The sequence below is a fragment of the Lampetra planeri genome, chromosome 1 (assembly GCF_965212315.1).
Source record: "Lampetra planeri chromosome 1, kcLamPlan1.2.h2, whole genome shotgun sequence".
Classification (NCBI taxonomy): Eukaryota; Metazoa; Chordata; class Hyperoartia; order Petromyzontiformes; family Petromyzontidae; genus Lampetra; species Lampetra planeri.
The window spans coordinates 7,731,742-7,758,948 of NC_136107.1; the positions used below are offsets into that span (position 1 = coordinate 7,731,742).

Consider the following 27,207-nt stretch of genomic DNA (forward strand, 5'->3'; position numbering starts at 1 on the left):
TGAACGTGAGTTTAGCGAAAGAAGCAAGAAAAAAGTACTTAACATTGCCGTGGTGAGGCCTAGTCCCGTGCAGAGCCCCCGGCCTCGCCTACATTGCCCAGCCGGCTGAGGTGGCACCTTGGCAGGCTGGGGGCTGGGCCGCTACCCCCCCCCACCATCCCCCCGCCCGCGCTGCAACAATGCTATGTAAGCGCTAGCGCTATATGATTAGTATCTAGCGAGCCTATGGTAGTAAGCGCACACATTGGGGTGGGGGACATGAAACTTTTAAGAATTTACCTCAGCGTTGCGTGTATTTTATTCGCATGGCGAAAGAGAAATCCCCCCTCCTCCGATGACGCCTGTGCGTTGCCAGGGGCAACCCCCTGTCAGCCGAGTGGCGTAATAAAGCTAAATCGCTAAATAAAGTACATAAACGTTGATGGATGGGAAAATGGAATAGCGCTTGCTCACCACGGGGCTTACGGCATGGTACCTGGCTATTTTTTTTTATGTAAACCCCACGGTTTGTGAGCCAAATCCTTCGCAATTTTGTGTATACAGACAGACAGACGGACATATATTTAATATTGATTTAGCTTTGAATTTGTATAAATTAACTTTCAGTTTCATTAACAAGACCATATCCTCAAATATATATATACATACACGTTTGTCTTTCACGCGTACCAGTTGACTTGCATTCGGTGCAACAAATCCAACCCACAGATATTTTGCTGGTTCACATGCATATGCCACACAACTAAATATGCAACTGGAGTCTTTTGCGGCTGAGATTAAAATACATCTCGTAAAACGTGGCCTCTTCAGAGCCTAATGCAGTTGCCAAGTATCCAGACAGATTTTCGTCTGAACAAAAGGGGTTGCTTGTAAATTTAAGCAGTGTGTATTTACACAAATGAGCATCGCCTCCTTTACAAAAAACCTGCTTACCGGGTGGATGGACCCAAGAGAAAAGTTATTCATGTCAACCTACTAGGATGGTCAACATGTCTGGGTGGGCTGGGCTCAGTTGAAAGCGGTTCCAATAGTCCTCGTGTTGCAATAAATGAGATTATACTTAATCCACGAAAATGGCAATTGAACACGATTTAAAATTGTGGCAGTTGTGAAATATTGTGTTCCGATGTTTTAAATTTTAGGGTTTTCATTTTAGCAAATAAAAAAGACTTCTGACATGCAATCTGTATTTGATTGTCTGCAGACATGACTTACAAGTTATTTGCTAGCACAGTTGGATGATATAATCATTGCTGTCATGCCTTTGTCTGACTCAACAACACATGCATATTTCCTTTAAATAAAAAAAAAAGTTTTTCCCTGACGGCATTTCAGATCGTACTACAATTACTACATTCTAGATCCTATGAGCATTTTCTGTGGCCCCCAGAAACCAATTGACTTGGACTTTGGCCTGCAAATCCCGTCATGTTCGTCACTTCTAATAACGAGGCAGACAAAACGCCTACGTCTTTGTCTTACCACAAACATGCATTTTTATACAACAGGCACAGCCTTCTGGAGTCGCATATAAAGATGCATTTTCAGCATCATTGGTTTTCATATAAGCCTCCAGAAGTTCCATGGAGTTACATCAGCTACAACAAGACTTCGATAATCTGCAATCAAAGCTTAATACCTTAAAACTGGTCATCATCGATAAATAGACAAATGGAATGTTATTCTCTCGCTGCCCAAAACCTGTATCACCACCACACTGTACAAGCCGACCACTATTGGAACAGCTCTCAAATGAGCCGAGCCCACCCACGATTTCTCTAATAAAGATTCGTTCATGAAGCCATCCATAAATATAGACACAGACACAATTTCAACCGAGAAGACGGGTACAAACTGAGCAATCATTGGAAGGACGTTATCAACCAGTTTAAATCATAACTGGCTATGATGTTCCCATCCTACCATCTTCCGATTTAGTGCTTTATGCCCATTTCACAGGGTTCACACCAACACAGCCACTTCGCGCGCCGACTACCCCTCATTTGCGGCTCTGCGTTTTCCATTAACATGCTAATCTCTCATTAACATGCAAATTTTCACCTGGCAGCCCTTTTATTGGTGGAAAACCAACCACCGTCGGGTTGGCTGCCCACCAATTGCATTAACATTGGCTGCTGACATTTGGGCTACGCCCGTTTCAAACCCTTTTAAATAGTTTCCCTTTGGAAGCTAACCCCCCTTTTCCTGAAGACGATCGCTTGTGGTGTGATCGAAACGTCGTAGTTTTTTGTTATTTTCTTTGAACCTATCTATGTGACTTTACCGAAAGACCCAAATAATGAGCCCACCCAAGTTATCAACTTGCTAATTGAGCATGTTGATAACTTCAATACTGTAAGCGTTATCCTAGATTCGACTCTCTTTAAAAACCCACAATGATCACATGGCCGACTGGATATCAGTGAAAAAGAGCTTCATAGCTCATCAGATTCCTCAAGTATAAATAAAGATTCTGATTTTGAATAAGATAAACAAAAACATTGAATTCCTCGACAGAAACACTGTACAGTATTGCACATCCACTCTGCCTGAGAAGAGCTAAAGCCACCATCCTGCCCATATTTGATTATTGTGACCAAATCTACTGCCTAGTTTCCGAATCTACCCTCGTGCTCTCCATTTTGCCATTGACGCCCCCCTATAGAACTCATTACAATCCCATGAGGGGCCGTCCATAAATTACGTCACGCGATTTTGGCCGATTTTTGATCCCCCCACTTCCCCCCTCTCGTCACACGGCGTCACAAAAAGTCAGACCCCCCACCCTCAAATATGACGTCACAAAGCTCTGCCCCCCCCCTAAAACCGTATTTCCATTTTGAAAATAAAGCATGCTTCAAATCACTTTAAACTATTGTCATTGTAGTGCGTATTTAATGTGGCGCTGCACTCTGATGTTGTGGGAAAAAAACATTTATTAAAAAGGAGGCATTGGAAAGCTGAAATTTAGCATGAAATTCACTTGAAAATATTCATTGTCTAACTAAAACTGCAGATGTTCACAACATTATATTGAAATTCTCGTATAATTATCAAATAGTTATAACTATAAAAAATACGTGAAACTTTGTAGTAGAACCAAGCAAAATGGAGAGTACAAATATAACAATCACATATTCATTCCACAGAATGAAAAGCCCTGGTAGAATCATTAGAATAAAAATGTTTCATAACAATCATTCAAAAATGTTACAAAATGTGTGCTCCATTCTCCCATGGAGAAGCAAAATGGTCCTTCATGGAATAAAAAAAACTATAGATTTTTTGCGCGTAAAATACTAAATCGTGCACACGATATACTGAATCGTGAGCGGTTGAAAAAAAAATCATTTCCATAAGGGAACTCCGTAGTTAAATTAAAGATCCTAAATGGTTAAATTCAGTCACTCATAGTTCATAGTAGGACAATGGCGAAAAGAAGCATGACGCCATTTGCTGGGTACAAAGAACTACAATTTCATGGAGGAATAATTAATCAAGGAGAATGCGTTGGCTATTGTACACTTGCCGAATTACGTATATTTAGTTATTATTCCATAATTATCCCTCCATGCTCAAAAATGGCTGTTTGATATCTTTGTACCCAAAAACTTTTCTCTCTATATTATCATAAATGTTATCGTAACATAATAGTATAAAAATGTAATACTGATATTAAACATTAATATTGAATAAACAAATGTGTGCGATTAAAAATTCTGTAGATTGATATGACAGGAATAATAGTACTGTACTTACTTTTTTAAAATTATTATTCGATACTATCAAGCGTTTTTAATATAACGACTGCATTAACATTTTATTTGCACTTCCTCTTCCTGACGAAGTACTGTATTATTCTCTATAAAATTGTGACGTGGTTTGACTTCCGGTTCTTAAGTTTAACAAAATATATTTTCTAAAAATAAAAGGTGACCTTAATAAATTTAAATAATCAAAAAGTTAACAATGAAAATTAATCAAAATTAGTGTTGTTATAACAATTATACTGGTAGGAACGAAGTGAACCAGCCTACAATAGATTATATCGTCCGTCCGTCCGTGTAGCAACATCGCCCCCTACTGCAAACACTTGGCAGGACCCTACAAAAACCTTTAGACTCAGTGACGCTTTCCTGGCTAAACAAGTGTAACATTCTCTTATAATTCCCTGAGATAGCTTTTTAATTAAAAAAACCTTTAGACTCAGTGACGCTTTCCTGGCTAAACAAGTGTAACATTCCCTTATAATTCCCTGAGATAGCTTTTAATTAAAACATTTAAATTAAAAATTAACTCACAGCGCCCTCAAGCCTACAGCTAGGCCTAAAGCCTAGAGCTAGGCCTCAAACTCTCCCTTCGTATCGTACCCCCGCGTGTGTGAAAGGGAGTTCATTTTTAACAATGTTACATTCCCTGATGTTTTTAAATAGAAACATTTAAATGTAAAGCTTTTACATAAATAATAAAAACATTTCAATAAAAAATTAACTCACAGCGGCCTAAAGCCTACAGCTAGGCCTAAAGCCTAGAACTAGGCCTCAAACTCTCCCTTCGTATCATACCCCCGCGTGTGTGAAAGGGAGTTAATGTTTAACAATGTTACATTCCCTGATGTTTTTAAATAGAAACATTTAAATTTAAAGCTTTTACATAAATAATAAAAACATTTCAATTAAAAATCAACTCACAGCGGCCTAAAGCCTACAGCTAGGCCTAAAGCCTAGAACTAGGCCTCAAACTCTCCCTTCGTATCGTACCCCCGCGTGTGTGAAAGGGAGTTAATGTTTAACAATGTTACATTCCCTGATGTTTTTAAATTGAAACATTTAAATTTAAATCTTTAACATTAATAATTAAAACATTTAAATTAAAAATTAACTCACAGCGGCCTAAAGCCTACAGCTAGGCCTAAAGCCTAGAACTAGGCCTCAAACTCTCCCTTCGTATCGTCCGATTAGGTGTAGCAACATCGCCCCCTACTGCAAACACTTGGCAGGACCCTACAAAAACCTTTAGACTCAGTGAGGCTTTCCTGGCTAAACAAGTGTAATAATACATTATGTTTATATTCTTTGGTTATTCGTTCCTACAAGACCACCCTGCAAGGTCCTGTTATTTAATTAAGTAGAACGTGTTGTTTATATTTTTTTGAAGTTGCGAATTTTGATGTGACGTCACATTTCTCAACCCCCTCCCCTCGTCACACATCGTCACAATTGTTTGACCCCCCTACCCCCCCTAGGTGCGTGACGTCATTTATGTACGGCCCCTGAGCTCAAATCTGAACCCCCTGGATATCCGGAGATACCACCACTGGGCCGTCTTCATCCTAAATGTGCCATTAAACAAATCTGCCAATTACCTAAAGGGCCACTTAGTTCATATAACTCCCTCCCGTAGCCTCAGAAGTGCTTCCTTATTCCTGTATAAAAAAAATTCCTTTCAGATTGTAAAAACTCTGGAAACATATTTCGGCGCTACTGCTCCAGTCATATATCGTTTGGTTCCCTCCATCCACTCTCCTTTACCTGCCTATTCTACAAAAACGCAGGGCTGAACTTTCACCCGCACCCAACCTTTTTCTGGTGCCTCTTTCTCTCTTTGTTTTTGTTTGATAAGTTGACCCTGCTTTTACTGCTGCGCTCAACGCTGACCCCGCCTTGCATGGCCCCAGGGTCATTGGGGGCGGAGGGAGCCCGCCCATCCCCCCACTTCCCCCCATCTCCCCCATCCCCCCTTCCCCCCCACCCCTCCTTCCCCCCCTTCCCCCCCACCCCTCCTTCCCCCCCACCCCCACTTCCCCCCCACCCCCACTTCCCCCCCACCCCTACTTCCCCCCCACGGCCCACCCGTCTTCCCCTCCTTCCCCCCACCCATCTTCCCCCCACCCCTTCCCCCCACCCCTTCCCCCCTACCAACCTCCCCCCACCCCTTCCCCTCCCTCCGCGCAAGGGCGTGAGTATGAACTTTACGACAGTTCCGTACACAGAGCGGTGCTGCCGTAAAGCGAATACGCATGCGCAGTTCGTCGTGGCGGGTGCTCTTGCTCCAGTCGGCGTCACCCGGTGTCCCGCGCCTCCTCCTCCTCGTCGTCCTCGTCCTCACTCCTCCACGTCTCTTCGCGTGTCCGCGACAGCGCAGCCGTGCACCGCGATGCCGCAGCCCAAGTACCGCAAGATCGCCGTGCTCGGCTACCGCTCCGTCGGTAAGAGGACGCGGCGTGGCGGGCGGGCGGCCGTGGCCTTGGCCTCGGGGCCCAGCGGTTGCGGCGCCGCCGCTCCGTTTCCCCATGCCTCTCGCTCCCCGAGCAGAGCGAAGCGGCACCTGAGTGCGACTGTGACCTCCCCCCCCCCCCCCCTCTTGCAGGAGGTGTGCGGCACGCACCGTGGCACAGCCGTCGCCTGCTTGTGGGGGGCACTGTCTGTGTCGTTCGGCGTGTCAGCGTGGCGTTGTGAAAATCCCACAGCGCTTTAGCGCGGCGATTGCAAATCCCACAGCGCATGGGCGCGGCGCGTGTCGCCGTGACCCACGGTGGGTTATCGAAGGGCTACGGGGTGTTTTAAAGTTTTTTTAGGCATTACCGGTAACCACATGAAGAAAGCGGGTTACCTGGTTGCACATTCAGTGTAGTAATGTCTACAGAACTCAACGCAACATTTGTTTTGACTTTTTTTTTATTAATGGGCTTGCAATTAACAGCGGTTGCCCTTTAGATTATTCATCGCCTGTCTGAACTCAGCAATATGAGATGAGTTTATCAAAGTCGATCAGTAAGTCGCGTGTAGTGGGCTAAACTCTCTGAAGTCGTCTTGGTCAGGGTTAAAGAGGTCGCCAGATGCCCTTTGGAGCTTCAAATCACGGAGGAGGAGACCCCCTTCAGACGTGACGTGAGCAAGCAAATTGGCCAGTTTCAGGTTTACACTTTTAACTTTTAACTGAGAAACGAGGAACCAAAATGTAGCATGCTGTGGCTTAGGCCACCGTGAAGTTTGTGCCGATCGGTGCATTGATAAAATTCTACTTGGATCGAGAACCGGTTCCTGACTTTTAGTGCCGGTAATCATCTGAGAACAGTCACCGGTTTACCGTTTAACAACCCAGCTTAAGGCTTAGGGCAAGGAGCGTGTCTTTATTGCACAGCACTTAAGAGGCACTACCATTGAAAAGCCTACAATGTATCTCGGTACGCTGAGGTATGGAGCATGAAGATATTTCTGGGATACAACACTTGACCATGCTGTGAGGAAATAATACAGCACTGCTATAGCAAATCACACTCGACATTGCGTTACACACTGTGTATATCATAACATATGCGTTATTATCATCTCAACTCGCAAAACCCATCCATCCAGTTCACTATGGAAGTGGAAGCTGCTCGGACGGGGTCGAAATGGTAAAATAACAACACAAAGTGTTTACCGAAAGAAAACGCAGCTGACGCCTATCTGAATGCAGAGTTACACCATCACCCCGCACAGAAATCTGCTCTTATCAAGACGCTCATTCATTGAGCTAAAAAAGTGTCATATGATGACAGTCTGAGAAGTGAAATTCAACATGTTAAAGAAGCGCTGCAAATGAACGGTTACAATGATGCACAAATCAACAGGGCATTGAATGCCAAAACCAAATCAAATAACAAGCAAAGTACGTTGCCTCTGTAACCCCCCCCCCCCCACGTGGCCCAAGAGCGCAGAAGCGTAGTCACCACATCTACGCCTCTATATAAGGAACGAAACGGTTAGACTTCTCCACAAATCTGTCTGTCGCCTGATGAAGCTAGTCGTACTCGGATTGTAAATATTGTGGCTTTGCTCTCCAACACACCGGTGTGCTGTACTGGTGACGAATTGGCATGTTCTGTTTACGTGGCAACCCTTACTAGTTGGCTGTGTCGGGTGGTGGCGGGTTTTAACGACACATTTATATATTTACGTGATCTCACCCAAAAAACCTCTTATGGATGATATTGGTCGCGAAAGCCTATGTGTTAAACTATATAACATACGTATAACCTGTATATTTGCTGATTTACCATTTCGCACAACCGTACTGCCATTGTAAATCATACAGAACTTAGATATAATGCAATTTTACGTTGTACAGCCCCTTACAAGTTGTTGTATATCCTACTACACGTACGCATATCACAACACGCTGATATACGGTACTTTGTATACATGGTGTACATTTTAGAAGTACTGTATATATAGCCTGGACAAGTCTGTGTATCGTATGAAAAAATAAGAATAGGTTTTACCCTTTCTGGCAAGAAAATAGGTGTTAAGATGTTCAAACCAAAATAGTTCGCATTAACCGCACTTGTGGTGAACATGCAAACAAACATGCTTTGTTAATATATGGCATTGTCTTTGAAACTGATTGGCCTACACCAGAGACAGACTTATTTAGGGCCTAGTCTCCCTAGTGTCAGACTAGAGAACGCCAAAAGGCAAACAGTACAATCAGATAATTTATAGTTGGGGGTGAGCAGCTTCAAAATGGGACCTTTTTTGCCAGTATCAAACGTATGAAAAAATAAGAATAGGGTTTTCCCTTTCAGGCAATAAAACAGATGTGTTAAAATGTCCAAACACCAAATAGAAACCTTTTTGCAAGGAATCAAGTTCATACTTTGATACTGGCAAGAAAGGTCCCATTTTGTAGCTGTTCACCCCGAGCTATAAATGCTCTGATCGTGCATTGTCTTTGTGCTGTTTACGTGATCTAACCCAAACACAACCTTTATTATGGATTCTATTGGTTGCGAAAGCCTACGTGTGAAACAAATATCACAGACTGTTGGTGTTTTTATGTTTCGTTTGCACTGTCCGTGATGTACTGTCACGAAGTGTACGATATTCTGAAAAATGCTGCGCAGCACATCGTACATGGATGAAAGAAAAATTCCACTTTTTAAAAGTCTACCTTCAAACCTCCCGGCGCCCATCTCATTTTCATACAGCACTGAAACAAGGGGTGAATGTTTAAAACACTTAAGCACAATGCCTTACACATTCCTGTAACAATGCTCTACTAAAATGGACTGACTTGATGGCACGTCTCTGAAATGTAAAATATATACCACCCATAACTGCAGCATACCCAGTTGGCTAACATTGACACATGCACACGATAGTGCAGGGCACATTACTGACAACGTGCCATGGACAGTGTTCTCCTGTACATGACCCAGTGGAGAGTGACCTCGCCCCCACCGAATCCTCCACTCTCTACTTGCATTCCTTCCCTGCACGTCTCCTCCGGTCCAGCAATGAAACCCTTCTCTTCCATACCCCGAGCATTGAGTCAATGGAAGTCGCTCCTCCTGTGCGGCTGCACTTGCTGTATGGGACGCCACCTCTCGAGCTATAATAAAACTAAAGGGGACATGACAGAATGTCTGCAGACCAGGCAGATATCGTGTTCAGTTCACGACACCCGGAGTCGTATTTCGCAGGTATGTGTGTGCAAAGCTAAGAGGGACTTGAATCTACGAGAGCTCTGATAACTCTTTAAACCGTCTTTACTACTCTCTGACTATCTTTACATCTCTCTGTAAGATTTATTTCTCAATACATCTTTTTTTACTTTTGGGGTTTTAGAAGGGGTTTTTGTTGACAGTTACCAGCCGCTGATGGTCATTATATTGGACTTTTGAGTTATCCCTTGTGAGACAGCAGCCGTGAAACATACCTTCCCCGTCAGGCTGTGAAGATCTATATTTTTCACAGGTGAGCAATTACAATATGCTGCTGAAACGACAAACATCGCCTTCTTTAATTGCTCATGGCCAGCACAACTGAAGCAAGTTTCCCACTCCAAGAAAAATCTTTATAGAATGACGATAAATGGTCAGAAGTTTTACAGGATAGTCGAACGACTTCAATAATAACAGCCAATTGAAGTGGTTAAGATTACAGAAATGTGAAAACCAGCTAAGGTGTGGTTGTGGCATCTCTAACGGCCCAGTACCTGTTAAGGGAGCAAATGCAATTTCCAGAATTTGATACCTGACCCTCATACTCACCTGACAATCACTATACCCTCACCAGATACTCACCTGAAACGAGACCCTCATCAGACACTAACAATAACACGAGACCCTTCCATTTGTCACACTCACCAGACACCAGCAGGTACCTGACGACTACCAGACATTGAACACTTACCACTTATCACACACCAGATGTTCACCACTCGACACTACTCACAATACATAACTCACCTGACACCACTCATCATAGTCTCATCTGACACTTGACACTTACACGCAACTACCACTCCACCTACTTGACACCACTCACTAATCTCACGAACCACACACGCTCACCACACTCAACTAAAACCAGAGGTGCATTGCTCAGACACTCACTCGCCTTAACTCAGTCTGATTAAAATCCCAACAAAGTTATGGTCGGCAAACGGGCATACTTCCAGAATGACATACAAATTAAACTGCTTATGAAGCAGTTTCATTTTTATAAGGGACGTATGGAATAGCATTTGACCCATGCATGACCTGTGACTTAGGCCAGAACAACTGTCCCCACCACTTGCAGCAATGAGCGATTCCGTCACCTGCTGATTAAGTGCATTTTTGCATGTCGCAGACACTACCTATACAGCACTGCAGTGCCAGTGCTGTGAACAGTAATGGATTTGTGGAGAGTATCTGGCGAGTGTAAGTGGTAAATGTAAGTGTGTGATTTGCAGAGTGGTGAATGTGTAGTGTCGGACGAAGATGAAGTCACCCCCTCCGTAAGATGGGTCATCCTATAGACGTGTCAGTGGGTATGTCTGTCATATGATTGACTCGTGTAATTTTCATTGTACAGGGTACTGTGAGAACTTGGTTGACTGAAAATTTGTTTTACCTGTGATTTCTTAGCTAGACCGAATGTGCCCCCTACTGGACTTAGCACGCTATTACACCTTGCCAGTGCTTAAACACATTCCTGCGGAGGCAGCTGGTAGGAACGTTGGGTTGCTCGGTCAATGGCCAGGGTCAACGGCGGCGTGGTGTATTCCGCAAATATGCCCGACTGTGAGGGCGGGCACAAGCCGGCGTGAGTAGGTTAAACGTTGAGTTTTATAAGGGCACCACGGGGTGACCAGCCCCTCCAGCCCCTCCTCACCCTCCCCTCCCCACCCTCCCCACCCAGCCCCTCCCCACCCAGCCCCTCCCTCCCCACGCAGCTCCTCACCCTCCCCTCTCCACCCAGCCACACCCCTCCCATTTTTGGATGCACGACGGACGGACGGACACAATAATCCCCTGTGGGCTGGTGTAACCAGGAGGTTCCTACCAGTGAGAGTACAATACAGTACTGTACAACAGCCAATTTGCATTACGAACCCTTGATTTGTTAGTCATAAGTGAGTACTGTGTTGATTGTTTGGTTCCAGGATTATCAGGTGAGTATTTGGAGAGGGTCAGAGCCTTTGCAGTTATGGGGAATGTCCGGCATACTGCTGTTATATTCCACGAATACATTATGTGCTGTAGAGAACAGTTTGACCGGACACACAAAGCACATTCTTGAAACGGTTACATTCTTAAAATATGTATTCTGCAAAAACAATAATGCTTTGCTACTTCTCATGTTGTTTTGAAAACGTGTCCCTTCAGATGGTTGACCCACAGCTTCCCACTATTCATCAACATGCTGTTCACGTTTGCGGTAATTCTCACTGTGTTTTTGCTTTTTTATTTGTTTTTCTCATGATATTTGAACTCTGCTTGTCCTACAGGAAAGTCATCTCTCACCATCCAGTTTGTCGAGGGTCAGTTTGTGGACTCCTATGACCCCACCATTGAAAACAGTAAGTATGTTAATGCACTGCAAATAACAAACCTCTTTGTGATTTTTATGTGTAAAGTGTGTCAATGATCATTGCTTAGTAGATTACTGAAGGAGTCTTCATTTTATATAGGAACCATTCTGGACTCATTCTCACCTAAAGAATAAAGACAACTATGGTGCCCCCTGACTTTTCATTTTTGCCATAGAGAAAAAGAAATCTACATGTAATCACAACATACCATCCACTGAAATGGACTCGCTGTTTGCCAGAGGTGGCAACCGGGTACCCGATACCCGTACCCTACCCGATTGGTTTGAGTCCAGAATGGTTCCGTACTCGGCCGGGTACGGGTACCCGTTTGCGACCCTGGTGCGGCCGGGTACGGGTAAGGAATCAGAACCCGTTTGCGACCTCTGCTGTTTGCACATCGTGATGCTGCCTATATGGCACTAGAGTGCAACGTATGCTACAGACTAGTAGATTAGTAGTGCACACCTGGTGAGTGTGAGCGGTAGGTTCATGTGAGTGGTGACTTTCAGGCGAGTTTGTCTTGTGAAGATGAATGGTTAGTGGTGAGTGTCAGGCAAGTCTGATTTGGGTCAGGTGAGTGGCAAATGTACGATGTTTGGTTCAAAGTTCATTTATTAGGTATAGCCCTGTGAGCCATTCGGCTCTTGAATCGGGTGCAACCGCAACAAACAAAAAACAAAAACGTGAACAAGAAAACATCTTAAAGTGACTATGTGCAAACAGAAAATCCAAGAAAAGACGGCTAAATATTGCAGAAAAAATCACCGTACACCAACCCTGTGCAAATATCCCAGTGGGATGCAAGTCAAACAACAACAACCACAAAACAACTTAGATTAAGGCCATCAGTCTAACTCTGTACTACAACAAACAAACATGGCCAAACCAAAAAACTTTTCGAAAATCACCAAAATAAAGCCATAAAAGCAATGAAACAGTGGTCATAGGAACATACAGAGGTGAGCGCCTTGGGAGTGGTGTGACGTGAGTTGTCAGGTGCGGGGTTAATGTTGGGTGATTGTTGAGTGTAAGTGTAATGTGAGTGGAAATTGTGGTGATTGTTTTGTGTAAAAATGGTCGATGAAGGCTTCTCCTCTTACTCAACTCCATTTTCCACCTCAGCTCATCCTGTTTTCATAACTTCAACGTAGTAAAGGTTGGCTTCCCCATTGGCGGTCCGAAATAAATAAACTGTCTTGTTGTTTGTGTTCTTATTTTGCTTAGCAAAAGCAAAATTGGCAAATACAATAATAGTTTAATTGCCCAAAGCTCTGGTTTATTCCATATGTTTGATAATGTAATTATGAAAAGTAGTAAATCAATACTTTGTGGTTCTTTTGGTAAAGTCACGTAGGTAGAAAAATAAAATAAAACAAAAAATAATAATATAGTAAATCAAGTTAAAATAATGCTACTCTTTTACCAGTGTTGAATGAGCAGTCCAATCTTAAGGAATACACTTTTATTTAATTTGTATGTTTGCTAAAGAATGGCAATTCTCCCGTCAAAGTACACGAATATTTTATAAACACACAGCACCAACTTGAAAAAGTTATTTTCTATTGTAGCCCCAATTCTACTTTTACTGTAAATCACATTCGACAAGGGAGTTTGTACAATTTAACAACCAATTTAACAGGGGGGCTTGACCATACTTAACAGAACATTTGAGATGCTCTTATTTCATCTCGCCCACAGATCACCCGGAATGTGGTGTTGCTACACTGCCTACAGGCTTTATTAAATTTGTTTTTGTTTAGAAATCTCCCTCTTTCTTTACAGCATTCACGAAGAATCTCACTGTGAATGGACAGGAGTTTAACCTCAAACTGGTGGACACAGCTGGTCAGGTGAGAATGTAGTATCAGTTTCATTAGCCCATTTGTTGTATTCATAACTTTTAATCAAATGTTATATTATAATTATATTGCAGTTGGCGACTGGATGTAGAAGTGTGACAAGACCATATCGGATCTGGTGTGGCTCTATTATATACAGCAGGCCAGCCATCTCATAAGTGTGTAGTGACATCGCGGATGTCACTGTGTAGTGCCGGCCCTAGAGAGGTACGGCGTGCGATGTACAGACATTGCGGACACCACTAGGATGTGGGTGCAGTACCGGCCCTAGAGAGGCTCGGTGAGCGCTTACTGACAGTGCTGGATAGCACCACGCTCTGCGTGTAGTACTGACCCCTACAGGATAGGGTGTGTGAGTGCCAGGCACGGGAATGGGGTTATTTTCGGCCGTGGCACTCTGGTTGACCCCAGAGGACACGTGACCGTTTAAGTCTACACAGGGCCCCCAAGTGGGGGCAGGGGTGGTCACGTGTCAGGGTCGAGATCCTGCTCGAGGATTCTAGATGGTGGTCGTGGCTAAGGGTGGGGCCAGCCACGTAACAGAGGATATTAGCCGGGTCCCCGAGAGGGACCGGCTGCTGTTGTTCATCCAGAAGAATCTACGTTCTACGTCCACCTGAAGACGGAGGCTTGTGTTGCTTCTGAAACGTCGCTATTTTAATTTTATTTTAATTTTTACTTTTATTCATTTAAATTTTTTACCTACGTTACTTTACCGAAAAAACCTAAGAATATGAATCCTTGCAGTCACGAAAGCTTCAAATCTAGAATTATTGCGTGTTATTTTTTATGCTGTTCAATTTAAACATGTGTGGTGTCCATCTTGCAAATTACCAAGAGATCAATGGGGTTGTCGAAAAATTTACATTAACTATCAACTCCCCTGTGCATTATTCTTACTCCTTACCAGTTTGTAACATATTCGTTCAAAATAGGGTTGGTTTTTTGGAATTGGTCATTTACAATTTCTACATATGTGGCCCGAGATGATATCTACATTGATGCTACTGCTCTGTTTTTCACCATGTTATTTGTTCTGCCTTTAATGTGAAAATTTCCAACCAGGATGAGTACTCCATGTTCCCTCAAACCTACTCCATGGACATTCACGGCTACGTGCTGGTCTACTCTGTGACGTCCATCAAGAGGTGAGGAGGCCGCACACGATCCTCACGCACTCATTACACACAAAATGCTTGCCACGAATGAACCACAATACCTTACTGATCTCGCCAAGGAGCATAAACCATCGCGCAAATTCCGGTCACCCTCGCAGCAGTGGCTTTTGGCACTGCGCGCGAGCAGATGCGCTTCTACAACCGTCTGGAACGCTCTTCCGATATTAAGAAGCCACTGGAGCTATGCACTTTTAAATTTAGATTGAAAACTAATTTCTTTAACTTCTTTTTGTGCTTAGTTTTTTGTCCTTCCCCACACCTATGATTAGCATGGTTGATTACGTACGGTGCAAAATAACTTCAAATACATACACATTGACATGTGTGGTCCACTTACACTGTAAGGGCAATGGCCACCAGTCTTTGGATTAAATTTATGTACGTGTTATCTTTTGTTCTTGCAAACATATTGCCTTCCACCTCATGTAAACCTGCATGATCTTTGCACTGGAAGAATCATATAATAATTAGATTTATTACAATGTATTGCATATTAATAGTGGAATGTTATTCCTAATACTGCTCAGAGCCAGCGGGACATGGAAAACATCTTCGGTGAGATATGCGATTATGTTTGCAGTGGTGGTTGCATGCTGTCCCTTTGTTTTTGTAGTTTTGAGGTGGTGAGAGTGATCCATGACAAGCTGCTGGATATGGTTGGGAAAGTGCAGTGAGTACAAATCTTTTTTACTGTTATAACTGTTTGTTTACAGAGTATTTCTCACTTTTACTAAACACATTATGAGTGGAGACATATGCGCGAAGAGTGTGGTGTAGAACAAGAGAATTACAATTGAACGGAGATGCTTTGCACATTGCAGTGACAACAGACGAGTTATATGCTGTATAACACAATTTCAAAAGAAAAAAGCACTCTAAAGTTATTCATGTCTTCAGATGGGCAGACTTGTATACTACTTTACATTATAACTCGAAGCGCATAGGGCATCTTTTAAAAAGTTGAGTGCACATGGCTGCAAAAATCCCAATTGAGTTATTTGCAGGTAATTTTTGGAATTTGGAAAATTTGGACCATATTGTCGAAACACATTGGCCAACTCCTGTAGATGGCATAGGATCTTTTACATCCACTGTGAAGCAGACAGTGCGCATATTTTATGGTTAATACACCCGAATTATTAATCAGAGCGTCTGCTGAATACACACCCTGAACCTCCGCAACAAGCGATGAATGTATTACGCTAGGCCATGTCATGTGAAGCAGCAGGGATATACGCCCAGGATGCATTCCTGAAAACCAGAATGTAAATTTTAAGTACTTAAATCGAAGCAAAGAGATTGTTTAGGTACTATACCAAGTTACAATCCACCATCCAGAGGATACTCAGTAACCCATTGCACATCTATAGTCCACAACCATCGGTGTGAAAAATAAATGTGTATTATTCATATATTAAGATAATATTATACTATATGTATCATTTGTTGTGTTTATCATATAACATAGATTACGATAGTCAGGAACACAACGTTTCGGCGCCATCGGGCACATGCACGTCGCCGTGTTGACTAAAAAATGCTGGTCTTAACGGTAAATCTTTGTAAATCTCGAGTAGGGTATGGCGAGGTACCACAGTACGTAAATCGGGTATCAATAACACTGGTCAACACACTTTTTCTGGCATAAGGTATTCCAACGGGTTTAATGTAATTTTGGGGTGCTGATTCCAAATCTGGCATCAGTTTTTGTCTATCACATCAGGTTTTTGAGATATCAAATATTGCATTTCAATAAAAACTGCAGAAGAAAAATATTAAATAAATGTGGATATCTACATAAAATTATATTATAAACACACTATCCTAAAAATACAGCACCATATTTTAACACTAAGGCAGTCACTGACTCGCAACAACTTGCAATCATAAGTGACAGAGTTAATTTCGGGTAAAATCAATGAAAATGGGGTATGCCGATAGCATAAAATGAGATGTGATAGAGCAGATCTGAGATCAGATTTGGAATCAGCACCCTGAAATTAGTCTAAAACAGCTGCAAAAGTCCAGGCCAGAAATTTTTTTTTTTTGTTGACCTGTGTAAGTTGCAAACCTGAAAAGAGATGCAACTACTTACTGATACAGCTAAGTTGGTCAAATCTGTGCCAAATAAAAGCATCCTCATGAAATGTTTCTCTCCCTGAAATAAACTAGCAAATGTGGTGAAAAACATTGAAAAACTATATTTAAACGTTAAGTGTAAGTTGTGGCATATTTAATGTTTATTCGCAGAGGGTTTAATAATTGTGTGGGTTTTTGTGAATTAAGCTCCTCACTACATGTGATTGCTGTGTTCTTAATTAGATCTGGTCTGGTTTCCTCCTAAACTGGTATTAGTAGCGTTTGGATTAGTGGATGTAACTGTGTGCACACACTTGCATCATAATTGTGGCTAATTTAGGCCTGTGATGTTTATTGCAATAGTGTGCCCCTGGTGTTGGTGGGGAATAAGAAAGACCTGCACATGGAGAGGCAAGTTACACACACTACCATCGGTATGCATGGGACACGAATTCTGTTCTCATCGAAGTCTCGATTGATCCCTATTTTATTCTAGATTTGAAGCTTTCGTGACTGCAAGGATTCATACTCTTAGGTTTTTTCGGTAAAGTCACTTTACTGAAAAAACCTAAGAGTATGAATCCTTTTTTTATGTTCCCCTCGTCACATTCATGCATTTTTTCTTTATTCTAAACAGAGTGATCAGTTGTGAGGAAGGCAAAACTCTGGCGACCTCATGGAATGCAGCTTTTATGGAGTCCACTGCTAAAGAGCATCAGGTTAGTGGTGGAACCCATCGTCCTTTTACATTTTCCCGAGTGTTTAGCCCTTGCAATCCCATTATGATTTGTAAGCCCTGACTTTTTTCAGCAGTAAGAGAAAACTAAATAGAAAAACTAAATATTTTAATGTTTCTTCTGAATAACCATTTGTATCTGAAAATAAAAATGATGAAATTCGAACATGGGCAGAATTTGTTTTAAAAACAATTGAGAGTCGACATGCTTTACCAATAATAATTTCACGTGACATTGGCCATGGGCAATGGATGGCTTTGCCATTTGCGTGGGGGGGGAGATGATGATAATTGATTGCGATGTTTAAGCAAGTTATGATTTGTTCACTTGTACTCGTGCAGACGGTGGTAGAGGTGTTTAAGTGGATGATCCAGGAGATTGAGCGGGCGGATGGCAGTGCTCACCCAGAAAAGACCTCCTGCTTCCTCATGTGATGAACTGCTGCACCTGTCCCTCCTGCCAATTAGTTACAATGCTTTGGCTAATTGTATGTTATGTTTATTCAGTTGATCTTTGCTTTGTGCCCACATTAGAGAAGTTTGCATTGAGCAGTTGTCTTGAATTATGGGTGTGTGCTGTGTGACTCTCAGGTGCAGTTCTCTACTCTAGAATTATATCTAGTAATGCTAACGTTGTGCCTTTGAAATTGCTAAACGAGATCCACCCCTTTTTTCAGTGGTACATCCCAAAGGGTCTGCGTACTCTTCGTTGGGCCCCTTGCATGCTGTGCACTCATCACCATGGCCAGTGAAAATCTGCAGAAACATGTAGCCTCATTTCAGATTTCCTAAAGCTTTTGGAGTAATTTTTGAATTTAAGCAATAAATAACTATGCGTGTGCGGTTTACATAAAATGTACAAAGGTGCTCTTTCTTATAGCAAATAATGAATGTTTCGTGAAGAAAATATAACATTTTCCAGGATTCCTATAGCCCTGCTGGTCACACAGACGTTTCCCACTGATGGCTTGTCTGTTTCACCTTTAGGTGAATAGTACTGTTTGCCTTATTTGAAAACTGTCTTTTCAAGAAGCATTTTGACCTGTTGGTTTCATATTGTGTCACAATTGAGTTTGGATACTGCTAAGAAATAAATTATTCGCCCTTCATTGTAGACAATGACATGCATTGTGTTGCTCTGCCGAGATTCATTTAACTAATCTTATTAACTACATCATAATCCCCTTCTTTACCAGACATTTGTGTAGCGTGTAAAGTTGTACATGACTTCCGTCCAGTGAGAATACTGCTCGGATGGTAGTGCAGGTTTCGTCTTGTGATAAGATTTGACTTCAGAAATTATGGTGTGATGAAAATGCCTTAACATGTTGGTTTTGAAAAAGGCGTGATGCATTGCAGCTCTTGCTTATGCTTGCTTTAGTTGATGGACATGCAGAGCAATCGAGCACGAGAGTGTTGGGCATCTTTTGTTTTAAACATGGTTCTAACATTACTTTCTGAACAAATGCGCTTCGTGAGATGTGATGCTGCACATTTGAATTCTGATGTATGATCAGTGTATGCAAAGCTTTGTGCTTTGGTTATGGAATTTATGGAGATAAACCATCATGCACCTCTACATCGGCATGAACACAGACGTTGAAAAAATATATTTTTAGACGTTTATAATGAATATACATGTGTATTGTGTATAATTCCAATATATCCTGAAAATAATATGTGTGTGTTCACATGTATACTTATAGTATATTCATTTAGTACATAGGCCCAAACACATTTTTAATCATATGCAGGTTAGCTAGTGGCAAGCCTGGGGACAGCATTTTTACATCACTTTTTCGAAATGTCTATACCTTTTTCAGATGTATTTAAAAAGAGGGAAATTAACATTAATTATACAATAAAACAACATACTGTATGGTTAACAATTTATTGTAAATAAATGTTATCATATTTCTGCATTCCGTTGTATTTATTTTTTACAATCGGTGGGCTGGGATCATTGCTTAATAAGTATTCTGTACACTATATCATTGGCACTGCATAAAATGAATAGGTTTATATGATGGTGATAAAGCGTTTTGTATTTCCATTGTCCATGGCACTTCGAGCTTGCGAGCTGTGACTATAGCATTGTCGCAGTGCTTGAGGCTCATTGCTTTGTTTCTGAATGGAGAACAGTACCGATCTAGCTGGTGGAGTTATAAGGAGCCTGATGACGAGTCTTTAGACCTCACTTTTAGAAGCATCATCTTTGAGATATTTGTCCAATTATCCAATACTTTTCATAGGAGGAAACCAGATACAAGTGCAACTGTTTTTAACCCTGCTAATGTAGGGGGGCAATATGACAGATGAAGCAAATGCAAAAAAAATCTATTACTGGTAGGAACGAAGTGGACCAGCCTACAATAGATTATATCGTCCGACCGTCCGTCCGACCGTGTAGCAACATCGCCCCCTACTGCAAACACTTGGCATGACCCTACAAAAACCTTTAGACTCAGTGACGCTTTCCTGGCTAAACAAGTGTAACATTTCCTTATAATTCCCTCAGATAGCTTTTAATTAAAACATTTAAATTAATGAGGCTTTCCTGGCTAAACAAGTGTAACATTCCCTTATAATTCCCTGAGATAGCTTTTAATTAAAACTTTTAAATTCAAATTTTACTCACAGCGCCCTAAAGCCTACAGCTAGGCCTAAAGCCTCGAACTACGCCTATCACTCTCCCTTCGTATCGTACCCCCGCGTGTGTGCAAGGGAGTTAATGTTTAACAATGTTACATTCCCTGATGCTTTTAAATAGAAACATTTAAATTTAAAGCTTTTACATAAATAACATTTAATTTTAAAATTAACTCACGGCGGCCTAAAGCCTACAGCTAGGCCTAAAGCCTAGAACTAGGCCTCAACCTCTCCCTTTGTATCGTACCCCCGCGTGTGTGAAAGGGAGTTAATGTTTTACAATGTTACATTCCCTGATGCTTTTAAATAGAAACATTTAAATTTAAAGCTTTTATATAAATAATAACATTTAATTTTAAAATTAACTCACGGCGGCCTAAAGCCTACAGCTAGGCCTAAAGCCTAGAACTAGGCCTCAACATCTCTCTAAGTATCGTACCCCCGCGTGTGTGAAAGGGAGTTAATGTTTTACAATGTTACATTCCCTGATGTTTTTAAATACAAACATTTACATTTAAAGCTTTTACATAAATAATGAAAACATTTAAATTACAAATTAACTCACAGCGGCCTAACGCCTACAGCTAGGCCTAAAGCCTAGAACTAGGCCTCACACTCGCCCTTCGTATCATCCGATTCGGTGTAGCAACATCGCCCCCTACTGCAAACACTTGGCAGGACCCTACAAAAACCTTTAGACTGAGTGGGGCTTTCCTGGCTAAACAAGTTTAATAATACATTATGTTTATATTCTTTGGTTATTCGTTCCTACCAGCCCACCCCGCAGGGTCCTGTTTACATGATAAGAATCGCATGACTCGTGCTAAACGGATAACATTAATGCTTCCTGTTCTCCATGAGCAAGGGCCCCCCCAAGGGTTTCTGGAGGCCCAAGACAGAATGCCACATTCCACCATGCACAGAAATATGCAGGCCTGTTGTGGGGCCCTCTTTTGCGTGAGATTCGGGGCAAATTACCCCTTTTGCTCACTTCCCTCTCTGGACAGCCCTGTCCATCAACGTTATCCGTGGTTAAATACACTGGATTTTGTAAAATATAAAAAAGCCATTTTAACAGCCTAGCATTTTCCAATGCCCATTAGACAACTTCACTTTTAAGTTTTCCCCGTGTAACGCCAACATTTGCAATACACTGGCGTTGTGTCCATTGTTGATATTGCATGCTGCAAAAAAGTGCGCACACGTTTTTTACACTTTAGGGAGTTGGTTTTTAAAAAAAAATCCCAAACCCTCAACTTATCTTTGCAACAAAACATGTGAATAGGATTAATTTGCCACTTGACTCCTCATTCATTTTGTTGACAGTCCTATGCCTGATCACTGCTCATCTCGAATGCTGATGTATTCTCATTGAACGAGCTCAGCCTTGCAAGCAGGCTGAACTTGTGTAATAAACGACCCTGTCAGGCTTTCTTGGTCTCCGTTGTCGTTTATTTAGGTTCTTCGTATCGCACCCCGCTGGTCCTCAGCCGGACCCGCGCCGCCTCCGCCGCGCGCCCCGCGCACGCTCCGTGTGGCCCGCACTCGCTGGTGGCCGCTCCGCTCTCTCCGTGTGCCCCGCACACGCCGCCAGCCACACCGCTCGCTCCGTGTGCCCCGCACACTCCGCTAGTCACTCACTAGCCACGTGTGCCCCGCACACTCTGCTAGTCACTCACTAGCCACGTGTGCCCCGCACACTCTGCTAGCCCCTCACCGCTAGCCCCGTCTACCCCACGCACACCGCTGGCCGACGGTGTGCGTAGGTCTTCGACCACGTGGCAGATGGCGCCATCTCCCGCACTGCCCAGCGTGGCTTCCCCTATTCTCGCTCCGTTCCAACTTCCCGATCTCTTCCGGCTCTCTCCCTATATCCTTCCCATCATGTGACCCTGACTCCTCCTTCCCGTACTGCCCCCGTCTCCGCCCCCCGTTCACCTCGTCTCCCATTGGAGCCAAGGTGAGCAGTGGCTCCTCCCACACGCTCCGCCGACCAGGCTCCACCCCCCAATGCTCCGGGCCGTGTGATTGGCGCGGAGGCCAGCAACCACCCCGTTTATGCTCGCATTACATGACCCCCCCCCCTGATGAAAAAGCCAGCCGTCCCCGGCTGCAGCAGAACAATAATAATGCGAGCAACAACATGACAATCAGGAATCACCCCAGACACAATGGAGATTATAACAACAACACAATTAACAACAACAAGCAATAAGAATTAAGGAATGGAAAGCAATGCACACCAACGGTAACCAACACGCAAGAATGGCCGACTCGCATAAACCAGGAATGCGGTGTCTTAGAGCGTGTCTGTGTTGCTGGTCCATCCGCCTGACTCAAGTCCAACTTCCGAGAACAACTGGTAGAGCAGGAGTGACGAACAGGTGCTCCACTCCCCCTTCAAGTCCACATCCGGTTAGCACAACCGGTAACACCCAGTTTGGCATGCGCCGAAGATCTGTGACGAGAAGGAGAACCCAACCTCCTGAGGCACAGCACAATGAAACGCCCATCCGCATGTCGTACACGACAGCCACCCGGCCCCAGGGTAGTGGAAATGATCTAACCCCGCCCCGCGTAAGGAGAACCGCAACAAATACCCAAAAATCGACGCGATGGATGCCCCAGTATTATTTACACATGACAACACAAATTGTCCTGCTCTTGCCCATCAGCAGTTCTCCCTTGAGGACCAGCACAGACATCTCACGTACACAGCATCTATCCACTGTCACTCTCAACACAGCCACGCTCCCCAGCGGTAACATTTAACTCGCCCTCACCGTGGTCGTCCAACCACAGCAACGTCGACTGGCCATACACTCGGCCAGTGCAATTTCGGGGACGAGACAATGGCACATCGCAACGACTCTGCCACGCTCCATCCCGTACTATCCCATCACCAATGGACACACCCCAGCATCTTATAGTCTGACGCTTTGCAGACAAGGGAAGGTTCATACCTTGGCAAGGCCAGACCCCATCGACCCCCCCACGGGGCAATGTATCCTTATACATTTAATAACGTCATAACCCAGAGTGGAACAAGTCCGCGGCCCTTCCCGCTGGAGGACCCGCAAGGGGAATCCCCGCCCCATGCTAGCCAGGTCTCCCCGTTCGCTGCCACGTAACGCAACCTCTACTTCTGAATTCTGTGAGCCCCCGGCCCACCAGGTTCACAGTCTGCCACCGCACGACGGAACCCCGACTCCCCGAGCCATATGAGCACACGGCCCATTAGTTTGAGACATACCACGGAGTGTCTCGCCTCCGGGCTGTCAGGTCAGCCATCGGCCATAGGCCGATGTGACCACAACTCGTGCATCACCCACTCAACAATGGCAGGCGTATACTGGTGAAATATTTGCCCCAGAATAGAACCCAGCCAGCATCTCTGTCCTAAAATGCTGGTGCAATGACATGCCCCCCCCCCTTAGTCAGACACGGGCCACTATGCTCCTGTTACCCTGATGGGTGCCAACACGCCAGCATTGCGCACAAGACGCAATGCACGCACACTAGTTAGAGCGCAACACGAGAGTCAAGGGATGATATCCATAACCGCATCCCTGCGGCTCGACGTGTATACTCAAAATGGTGGCGGCATGCGCAAAGCGCCCCACCGAGGTTCTTCCCCATGCGCTTAAAATGGCGGCCCCCTGCGCCAAGCGCATCCCCGCGATTTCTCGTGCGCGCACAAAATGGCGGCCCCACGCGCCAAGCGCATCCCCGCGATTTCCCGCGCTAGCCAAAATGGCGGCCCAACGTGCGACCACTTCGGCAGTTTTTCCCGTGCGTGCATCCCAGCTGCCCCTCGCTGGGAGTCACAGCACACATCCCCTGTCATGTTTTAACAACCCCCAACGATACGACACATAGCCGCAGCTCGCTGCACACAGCAGTCGTATCGGGGAAATTTTTAACCCATAGTTGACCAAGACACATTGCTCATACACAACCCGCAATGCAACCCCTGGCCACATGCAATCAACAGAAAGAGCAACGCCACTTGGCGGCAATTCACGGCCCCATCCCTCAACACTCGCAATTTCCTATGAACACACATGCAATCTCGTGTGCACGAACACCCATACAACCAAATTTGAGGGTCCCCCACGAATTGACCAATTTCCGAACAGGTACGCACAACTAATAACAATCCCGAACCCAATGGTCAAAACAATGCACCGCACTACGTATCCATACAGAAAGACAGTCTATACAGTACGTACAGTCAGCATATCGCGATTATAAGCAGCAAAGTTCCACACCGGTCGTACTTTATGCACAATCGCAAGCAGAGCTGCAGGCAGACAACACACCGTTAACCCTGTCGCACCGTGCAGCAAAAAAAATCATAAAGATAAACACGTCGCACACGGCAGCCCACGGGATGGTAACAGCGCGGGACACTCGACGCAACCGAATTAATAATTAACTTCGCCATCAAGATAACATCTCCATGCCGCAACGCATAAACACTATTTGACACCGAGCAAACAAGCAGATAGCGCGTCCATCCTCAACACACACACACACAGCCCGAACCGCGCTCCGCATGCTCGAGACATAACAACCAATCGCCCCCCCGGCACTTGCTAGATGTGTGAGGTGTGTGTTAGGGCCGGGTGCAGCGAGCAGAGGACGGCAGGGTGGTAACTTGAGACGCCTCGCAGAACTCGGACGGTGAGCGCGGCGTCCTCCCGCGACTGCTCCGGTGTCTCGCACACGAGCCAGGATGGGGGTGCTCCCGCTGTTGTGTCTATACCCTTTTTTTATTAAGAACAATTAAAAAAATATATATTATTTTTTTTATCTATATATATTTTTTTAAATTCAATAATGAAAACAACCCACTACTCCTCACAAGCACACCAGGAATCTATGAAACATGGAGGGCCATTAAAACGGTAAGATTTCAGAGCACAGAGAGGTCGGAGACATCCAGATGGACAAAGGTCGATGGCCTAACCTCCCAAGACATCTGGAGATGCACGGATAAGGCGCAGAGCAGAGAAAAAAAACTGTTGCAACTCGCATTTTCCTTAACGTTTTCCTTACCGAAAAGTAGAAACTTAACAAAAAGAATTAACCAGCAAACAATAGGGGCTTTTTATTAGTAATTCCCTTATATTACTCGTATTCACCGCATATATATTATTTAGAATTATATGTTTCTATCTACATGACCTTCCTAAAAACTAAAGAATACGAATTCCAGAAAGCTTAAGTGGAAACTTAGTTACACTTAACCTCAGGACATTAAAATATAACTCAGAATAAAACACCAATCCCTGGAGAACTAAACTTGGCGAAGCCCTCAAAATAATGATGTAACGAGGATCATTACGAATATTCATTAAACATAGACGAATAATAACCACGATACTAAGACCGAGGGAACTCATAAGAAATATCAAGAATAAATGTAACACACAGGACCACATAAGGTATTGCATAAATCTCCTCGACCACCTTTGTCTTCCAGCGGGGTCTGGCCTCAGGATGACCCACGCAGGGCAAGCAAGGAGGGAGCCAAAAGGTCACAGGGGGGAGTCTGTGTCTGACATTCCGAGGACATCTGTTTTTCCTGTTTGTTGTTCCTCTCGCAAGAGATGCGCAGAGAGGGGAGTCACGTTTTGAGTTTAAGCACAAGCGCACATCACGAATGAGCAGTCTGGTTCGAGTCGTGCTCAGTCTTGCAACTCGGCTTGCGACGCGGCATTGCGACGGGGCTCGCAAGGGAGCTAGGGCGGATCGTGCCTCGAGGAGAGATGGGACGACGAGGGGTCGTTAAAGTGACAGCCTGAGTGCAGTCGTGTTCGAGTCGCGCTCAGTCTCTCGACTCGGCTTGCGACGCAGCGTTGCGACGGGACTCGCAAGGGAGCTGGGGCGCGTCGTGCCTCGAGAAGTGATGGAACGAGGAGGGGTCGTTCGAGTCGCAGAAGTCTGAGTTCAACCTGGGTCGAGGCTGGGTTACAGCCGTGCTCCGGCTGGCGGAGCGTCGTGAGGGAGCAAACACCGATGCCGATAGCAGGTGTCGCGTCTCGCAGAACGAAGTTAAGTGCGAGTGAAGCTGGCAGCTGCACGAACAAAGGAAAGCACGGAGAAGAGAGAGTGACGACAAGCAATCAACCTGTAAAAGGGCGGAAATCGCCAAGCGTCGACCAAGCGAGCAAAGCAGAGAGCGCGAAGCAGTGGAGAAAGCCTGATCAAACTGCTGTGAGGAAGAGGACAGCGCCAACGCATGCGCCGTGTGTTTGATGCACACACCGACCAACGACCAGTGAGAACAGACCAGACGTCCAGAGCGATGGCGAGCATCGTGCCGACTCAACAATCGTCCAGCAGTGGAGAAGCCGGGGGCTGCCACCAAGAGAGAGAAAGAGCCATCGAATGCGCAGTGTGTTTGATACACACATCGACCAACACCCAGTGAGAACAGAAAAGACGTCCGCAGCGACGACGGAATCATCGCGCACCACGTCGGCGAGCGTCGTGCAAACTCAATCGAGCAGTGGAGAGAGGAAGGCAGCATGGACTCGCTGCGGCCACGCCCAAGCGAGAGGAACTTCGCTGGCGGCGGGTTGTATCCTCCCACACCACACAAGCTAACGACACAACTCCCGGCTCTAAGACATTTAATTAATATTACAAGGGGACAACGCACACACAGCACGCACACGAATAAGACTTTCAAAAAGTTATCTTTGCGTTTCAAAAAGGGTTGCCATTTCAAGGTGGTGCGTTCAATATCAACTGATCGTGCAAAGCAGTTGCTGCCGTCGAGTTACATGAATAAGAAATGTTTTAGTCATTCATTTTCGTTAATTGCATAATCTTGCCCATGAATTTATTGACG

At 44.3% G+C, this 27,207-nt stretch overlaps 1 protein-coding gene across 1 annotated transcript; it reads left to right on the top strand.

Moving 5' to 3' along the window:
* The first annotated feature begins 5,973 nt into the window (after nucleotides 1–5,973).
* LOC144736280 (GTP-binding protein Rheb-like) lies at nucleotides 5,974–19,618 on the top strand. Its single transcript, XM_078618954.1, has 8 exons — nucleotides 5,974–6,208; nucleotides 11,761–11,832; nucleotides 13,627–13,694; nucleotides 14,769–14,851; nucleotides 15,495–15,551; nucleotides 17,324–17,371; nucleotides 17,598–17,679; nucleotides 18,039–19,618. Exons 1-8 carry the CDS (start codon nucleotides 6,157–6,159, stop codon nucleotides 18,129–18,131), a joined length of 555 nt encoding a protein of 184 aa, XP_078475080.1. The 5' UTR covers nucleotides 5,974–6,156; the 3' UTR covers nucleotides 18,132–19,618.
* Nucleotides 19,619–27,207: the final 7,589 nt, after the last annotated feature.